The 7,185-nt window shown below is 41.3% G+C and overlaps 1 protein-coding gene across 14 annotated transcripts; it reads right to left on the bottom strand.

Moving 5' to 3' along the window:
• Positions 1-275: 275 nt before the first annotated feature.
• LOC134746449 (uncharacterized) lies at positions 276-6,272 on the bottom strand. Of its 14 annotated transcripts, none has more exons than XM_063680830.1 (3): positions 4,677-6,272; positions 1,149-1,219; positions 276-710 (listed from the first exon to the last, which is right to left on the bottom strand). In XM_063680830.1, exons 1-3 carry the CDS (start codon positions 5,667-5,669, stop codon positions 431-433), a joined length of 1,344 nt encoding a protein of 447 aa, XP_063536900.1. In that variant the 5' UTR covers positions 5,670-6,272; the 3' UTR covers positions 276-430. The 14 variants fall into 14 exon arrangements, with proteins under 14 accessions (XP_063536900.1, XP_063536901.1, XP_063536902.1 ...); XM_063680831.1 differs by having other exon boundaries at positions 4,701-6,272; XM_063680832.1 differs by having other exon boundaries at positions 4,964-6,272.
• Between the last annotated feature and the right edge of the window lie 913 nt (positions 6,273-7,185).

Raw genomic sequence — 7,185 nt, 5'->3', positions numbered from 1 at the left:
CGATTGAGAGACTTAATCTGTCTAGATTAGGTAAGTAGGTACTTAGGTATGCTAATACCTACTTATCTGCTACTTGTTAAGATAGGTCTTAACATTTTGCCACCCCTTGAAATAGTTAATGTTTTATGAGTAACATTAGGTATTTCAAAGAATAGGCTTTATACATTTTACCTATCAGTAAGGATGGGCAGAGTTCTTTGTTACGAGTTATAGTTAGGTAATTACTTAAATTTTAATTAGATCTGTGCCCATTCTTATAAATGAAACAACAATAGGAAATGATTTTTATTTTAAATAGGGAGTAGGTATTCTAATTATGTACATAGGTACTAGGTAAGTAAGGTAATTTAGGTACTTAATTATACTTATTAGACACTTAGTTATAATTATTTGAACTTTACATTAGGTTGGTACTGTTGGTAGGTATTTACTACTTATATGACTTCACCCGAAGTAGGTAATGGACAAATGTTATTGAACGCGCGTTGGATGTCCCCTCTGGCGGTTCGGATGACGGCCACCCTGGTGACGCCATCCCGGCCCGGCTGCGTCGCGACGATCTTGCCCAGCCTCCACCGGCAGGGCGGCAGACGCTCGTCTCGTACCAGGACGACGGTGTCGACTGCGAGGCTTGGGCCGCGCGCGCTCCTCCACTTCGTGCGTTCCTGCAGCGTTCCGATGTAGTCACGTGACCAGCGCCGCCAGAAGTCCTGCGTGATTTGTTGCAAAAGTTGATAGTGAGTTAATCGGTTCTTTGGTACATGGTTATAATCTTCGTCCGGAAGTGAATTTGGTGCTTTTCCAATTAAAAAGTGAGCTGGCGTAAGGACAGGATAGTCAGGATTTGAACTAGGTAAGGGACATAGTGGCCTAGAATTTACCATAGATTCTACCTGATATAGGATTGATACAAATTGTTCGTAAGTTAACAAAGATAACCCTAACACTCTTTTTAAATGATATTTGGTAAGTTTTATACTAGATTCCCATAGGGACCCCATATGAGGTGTATAGACAGGAATAAAACTCCATTTTATGCCCTCGTCTGCGCAATGAGATACTAGCTCGCTCGAGCTGTCCTGTAGGTATTTTTGTAAATCTTTTAGCTCGTTACTAGCCCCATGAAAGGTTGTTGAATTGTCACTCACCAACTCCTTCGGTTTACCTCTCCTGGCGATGAATCGTCGCAGCGCCGCCAGGAAATTGGCTGACTCGAGCCCTGTAATTAATTCGAGATGAATTGCCTTTGTTGCAAAACAAATAAACACTGCTATATAGCACTTAGAGACCTTGTAACCACGCCCTGTCCTATCTCTAATGTTATAAGGTCCTCCATAATCGATACCCGTGATAGCAAAGGGGGGGGAAGGATTTACCCTTGAGGGGGGTAAGTTTCCCATTATAGGGTTAGTAGTCTTTGGATTTGCTCTAAAACACGGAACGCATTTATTTACAATTTTCGAGGCTAACATCCTACCTTTTGTTGGCCAGATGCGCTCGCGAATAGTTGAAAGTAATAACTGAGGGCCAGCGTGCAGAGTACGTATATGTGCGTTTGCCATCAGTAGTTTGGTAAGCGCGTGCTCGTGACTTAATATTAAAGGATGTTTTTTTTCATATGCATAATGCGAAAGACCGATTCGTCCGCCTACGCGAACGAGTCCGTCCTTCATGAATGGGTGTAAAGATAATATTTTTGATTTGTTAAGAACCGGTTTATTGTTTTGCAATAATTTATATTCGTGTGGGAATGATTCCATTTGTGCATGTCTAATTAATGCGTGATCCGATTTTTTTAATTCTTCTACGGACAATGGTCCTGATAATTTATTATTTGGATTAATTGTTCGAGTTTTATTTTTTGTATTATATATAAATCGAAGTATGTATGCTAATACATGAATAAGTGTTTTATCGCTTGACCACCTGTGGAAAAGATATTGTATCGTGTCGTTAGATTCTGTGCTAATAGCCAAGGTGAGAGTTATGTTTACGTCGCTCTCGGCCTCGGGTGCATGATTTAGTGACTCAGAATCGTGGGTCGGCCATGTGTCCGGACTTTGGGTCAACCACGCCGGCCCAGACCACCATAACTGGTTGGTTTCCAGCTTGCCTGGTGCTACCCCTCGGGACAAAAGGTCGGCGGGGTTATCCTCCGAGCGGACCCATGACCACTCGTGCTTGTTTGTAAGTGATAATACTTTTGTGACTCTGTTACTAACAAAACAAGTTAATTTAGGGTTACTATTTTTTATCCAACATAATGTTATTTTTGAATCTGACCACAGGTTGATTCCGGAAACGTCACATTTTAATGCTCGTTTTATTTTGTCGACATGTGTCGCGAGCAGTAAACTGGAACAAAGTTCCAAATTTGGAATAGTTTGGGGTTGTATTGGACTTATTTTTGATTTTGAGTAAAGTAGGTGAACTTGTACGTTTCCTACTCTATCGCTTGATCGTATATAGATGGCAGCGCCATAGGCTTTAATACTACTGTCACAGAACCCATGAATTTGTATCGTTACATAATTGGGTATGACTGTACATCTCGAAATTTTCAATTGGTTTATTAAAAACAAGTCTCGATAGAATGTGTTCCATTCTTGGATCAAGTCTTGTGTTAATTCGGTATCCCAATCTAATTGAGCCTTAAATAATTTTTGAATAAATATTTTGGCTACTACAATTACTGGTCCCGTCAAGCCTAGGGGGTCGAAAATGGACGAAATTACCCCTAGTACCTTTCTTTTGGTGATTGGGTGTGAAATTTGGTTTTCTTTAATGGTATACATAAGCTCATCTGAGTCACTAGACCACGCTAAACCCAGGACCTTATGTGTTTTATCTCCAAATTCGGTTGTGTGTGTGTTTTGGTGTGTGTGTGTTTCGCTCACCCGTTTTATGATGACTTCGGAATTGGACTTCCATTTCCGCAGCGTGAAGTTGGCTCCCCGCAGGATCTCGTTCACCTGTGATGCAGTTTCAGCTACCTGATTCTCGTCGTCGCCGCCGGCGATAAAATCGTCCATGTAGAACTGGTTCGCTATGGCCTCTGCAGCTGCTGGAAATGTGTGTTGGTTTTCGTTTGACAATTGTAACAAACATCTGGTTGCAATATGTGGTGCTGACTTTAAGCCGAAACTTAATGTGGTCAGCATATAAATTTGGAGTCGTTGGTGAGTATTTTCCCGCCAAAATATGCATTGTAGGTATTGTTGATTTGGTTTAACATAAATACATCTGTACATTTTTTGTATGTCAGCGTTAATAACATATTGGTATTTTCGGAATCGTAGAAGTATATTTATGAGTTCGTCCTGTATTATTGAGCCTTTGTATTGGATATCATTCAAAGAAATGCCGTTATCAGTTCTGCATGAGCAGTCGAAAACAATTCGAATAGGGGTTGAGGGGGAGTCGCGAAAAACAGCTTGGTGGGGTAGAAAATTACATGGGCCATCATAATTATCTTGTAATTGAATCATATGGCCAGCTTGTTCGAACTCGCGCATGAAATTCACATATTTATCTTTAAATTCGGGGTTCCGCTCGAACTTGGATTCTAATGTTTTGAACCTCCGATATGCTATGTGCCTAGATTGACCTAACTTGGTAGGTGGCTGCTTTAATGGAAGTTCTATTTCGAAATTACCCTCAGAGTTGTGAGTGTGAGTTTTCAGAAATATATCCTCACATTGTTTTTCATCATAGGGTAAATTTGGTGCGGAACCCTCCTCTATTTCCCAAAACTTTTTTAATTGAGTTTCTACTGTAACTTTACATTGAATGGCAGACTCGGTTTTTTTTTGTACGGAACCCGTGACTATCCATCCTAATCGCGAGCGTCTCAGAACCGGTAATCCGGGCCCGAGCTTGTATTTACCGGTAAGAAGTAAATCAAAGAATATCTCCCCACCGATAAGCAAATCTACATCTTGAGCTAAGTTAAACTCGTCATCAGCTAATTTATAACGCGACGGAATGTGCCAACGTTGCACGTTTGGTATTAAAATGTTGGTAGTACAAATTATAGGCGTAATAAAACAGGACAAATTCGTTGTAAAGGTTCCGTCTAAGGAATGCAATGTTACGTCACACGATTCTAAAAGGCTAGACACTTTTTCATTGAAACCTATGACATTTAAGGCAAGTTGTTCCTTGTTTAATTGTAACTTTTTGGCCGCGTTTTCGGTAATGAAATTTTCTTGCGAGCCATTGTCTAAAAATGCCTTCATTTTATGCACATTGTTATGCTTATCCCTAACGAGCACTTGGGCTGTTGTAAGGAAAACTGACCTATTTCGCGCATTGTTTATTTGTTTTTCGATTAAAGTGTTATTCGACAAGGTAGTCTCGATTTGACTAGAACTCTGTTGTTCGTCGATTAACGTTGATATTGGTAATCGCGTTGGTACGGGGTTACTACCTACATGAGTGTTGGTATTTGGTTTGTGTAGTAACGTATGATGCTTGCCCTTACATACTCGACATGTACTGGCCCTGCAGTTTGTTAAGACATGCGTTCCGGACAAACAATTAAAGCATAATCGTAATTTATTCACGGCTCGGATGCGCGCGATAACGTTTAATGCACTAAACTTTGGACACTGATTAATATAATGCGTACTCGAACAATACGGACACTGGTTACATTTAAACTGTTTGGAGGTTACCTTGATAGGTTCGGACGTGGTTACCATGGCCTTCTTGGAAGTGCTGGGTGCGTCCGATGGTACTGCTGGGCTGGTCGCTTCCAGCCGGTCAGCTCGGTTCTTTAGGAAGGTTTTGAAATCCTGCAACGAAGGCAATTTTCTCAAATCAACACTGTTTTCCCACTTTGATTGCAATCGACTGTCTAACTTTTTAACTAACATGTGAATAATTGCGAGATCCCAATTTTCGGTAGGTACATTTAATGAGCGCAAAGATCTCAAATGTTTGGAAATATTATCGCACAGACCTCTTAGACCCGAAGGAGTTGACGGTACCGGTTCCACGTCGAACAAGGCTCGCATGTGGTTGGTGACTAAACGTTTAGGATTATTATAACGTTCACAAAGCATCTGCCACGCGAGCATGTACGCGTCCTCGGAGAAATCGAGCGAACTAATTACCTCAAGTGCGCCGTCTTGTAAACAACTGCGTAGGTACTTATATTTTACGATCGGTGCTAAGCTAGCTTGGTTGACTAGGGCATCAAATGTGTCTCGAAATTGCAGCCACTGTGTTAGGTCTCCGTCGAAGCTAGGGAGGCTAATTTCGGGATATTTTATCGACTCACCGAGGGGTTGCTGCGGCGGGGCTGGTGGACTATGGTCATTTGGTGTTGAATCGGTATCTACCTTCGCCAGCAGCTTGCCCTTAGCGCTAAGTCGGTAAAATGTGTCCTCAAATGACATACGCTCGGCCTCGTGGGCTTCGATGTCCCCTTCGTCGCTGCACAGTGTCTCGATCCGGTCCTGTATCTCAGAGAAATCATTGTATAACTTTGGTAATTGTTCTAGTCTTAAGCTTATGTCTACAATTATTTCGGCCGTCAATGCACTTGAGTCGATTCTTTCTATAAATTTATTAAATACAGTTAATTTTCGCTTACAGACACCTCGTCTATTTTTTAACTGCCTAATTTCTAACTCTTCTAGAGTGCTTTTGGAAGTTTCTAACATGATTAAGAACGATTACAATTTACAATTTGTAGGAAATAAATCGATTACAATTAAATTTGGTAGGGAGATTTGGTAGATAGGTTAGGGAATGCCAGCTCACTTGCCTTCTCGATTGATGCTCGTGCGCGTGGCGTAGCTTGGTGATTGCCCTCGCTTGGGCGCTCCTTCTGCCTCTGGTGTGGTACCACCCACGTGGTCCCTTTGGTACTTGCGGTAGCCGTTCCCTGCTGCGGCTGCGGTGCCACGCACGTGGTCCCGCTTTGGTGGCTCGGTCGGCGCCTGTCGCGTTGGCTCAGGCCGCTCGATCGAGTGGTGTGGTCGCCTCCTAGTCACCTCTTCAGCTTCTTCAGGTCGGCGGAGCCCCACGCGGTTGCTGCCTACGTGGTAACGTTGCTCTCCCGGCCTAAATCAGGATACGCGGCGATTCCTCGACGTACCGGCTCGCAAATTTTACTAAATTTACTAGCGATTCGCTTTAAAGTACTGAGATTAACCGCGATTTAAACTAGGGGTCACCATTATGTTCAGCGTTGGAGGTAATGGCGACCAAATGAAAGCAGAGAATCTGATATCTTAATTTAATGTTTTACAGAAGGCTGGTTAGAAAAAGTGCCTTATCTACATACATGTAGAAGCTTATATAGTAAAGTACAGCGCCACACTATGACACTACGGATTGGTTAGGAACTATTACATACATTGACATAGCTAACAGCTTATTGAGCACTTAAACTAGTACACAATAGTTTCGGTAGATGTCACCTTTACATATCATAGGACGATTGAGAGACTTAATCTGTCTAGATTAGGTAAGTAGGTACTTAGGTATGCTAATACCTACTTATCTGCTACTTGTTAAGATAGGTCTTAACAACGTGCAATAATATTTAAAAAGGAAAACTACAATATTAACGTCTACGAATAACTAAAATACATCAATTGCATTATTGCAAATAAATATGTACTAGCATACATAAATATATAGTACTAAATAAATATTAAATAAATAAATATATATATATATGTAATATATAAATAATCAAAATATTTATCAGTACGGTTTTTACTCACTATTATTTTTAGTCGCTTTTGGCGACATGTTTCGGTTGTGCACGACGAACAACCGCCGCGGACACTCGTGCCTGAGGATGGATTCCCAAAGAATCCGAAACATGTCGCCAAAAGCGACTAAAAATAATAGTGAGTAAAAACCGTACTGATAAATATTTTGAAATATGTCTCACGATAGTTTAAGTGCGATTAATATATAAATAATATATATATATTAGTACTCAACCAAATCACAGTTCGTGGGAAAGCCAAAGCTTTTTCAGATTAACTTTGAGTGATGCTACAGACCGGGACCGTTTGAGCGACAGGGGCAACTCGTAGTGCCATGCTTTGTCTTTATCACCGACCGGGCATTTATTCATGGTCGGGTTATGGCATCATAGCAAGGAGGCGATGGCGAAATACCGAAATTTGCGACTGAAAGAGAAAAAGGATTATGCTGCCA

This window comes from Cydia strobilella, chromosome 13 (genome assembly GCF_947568885.1).
Source record: "Cydia strobilella chromosome 13, ilCydStro3.1, whole genome shotgun sequence".
NCBI lineage: Eukaryota > Metazoa > Arthropoda > Insecta > Lepidoptera > Tortricidae > Cydia > Cydia strobilella.
This window is presented reverse-complemented; position numbering and strand designations above follow the sequence as displayed.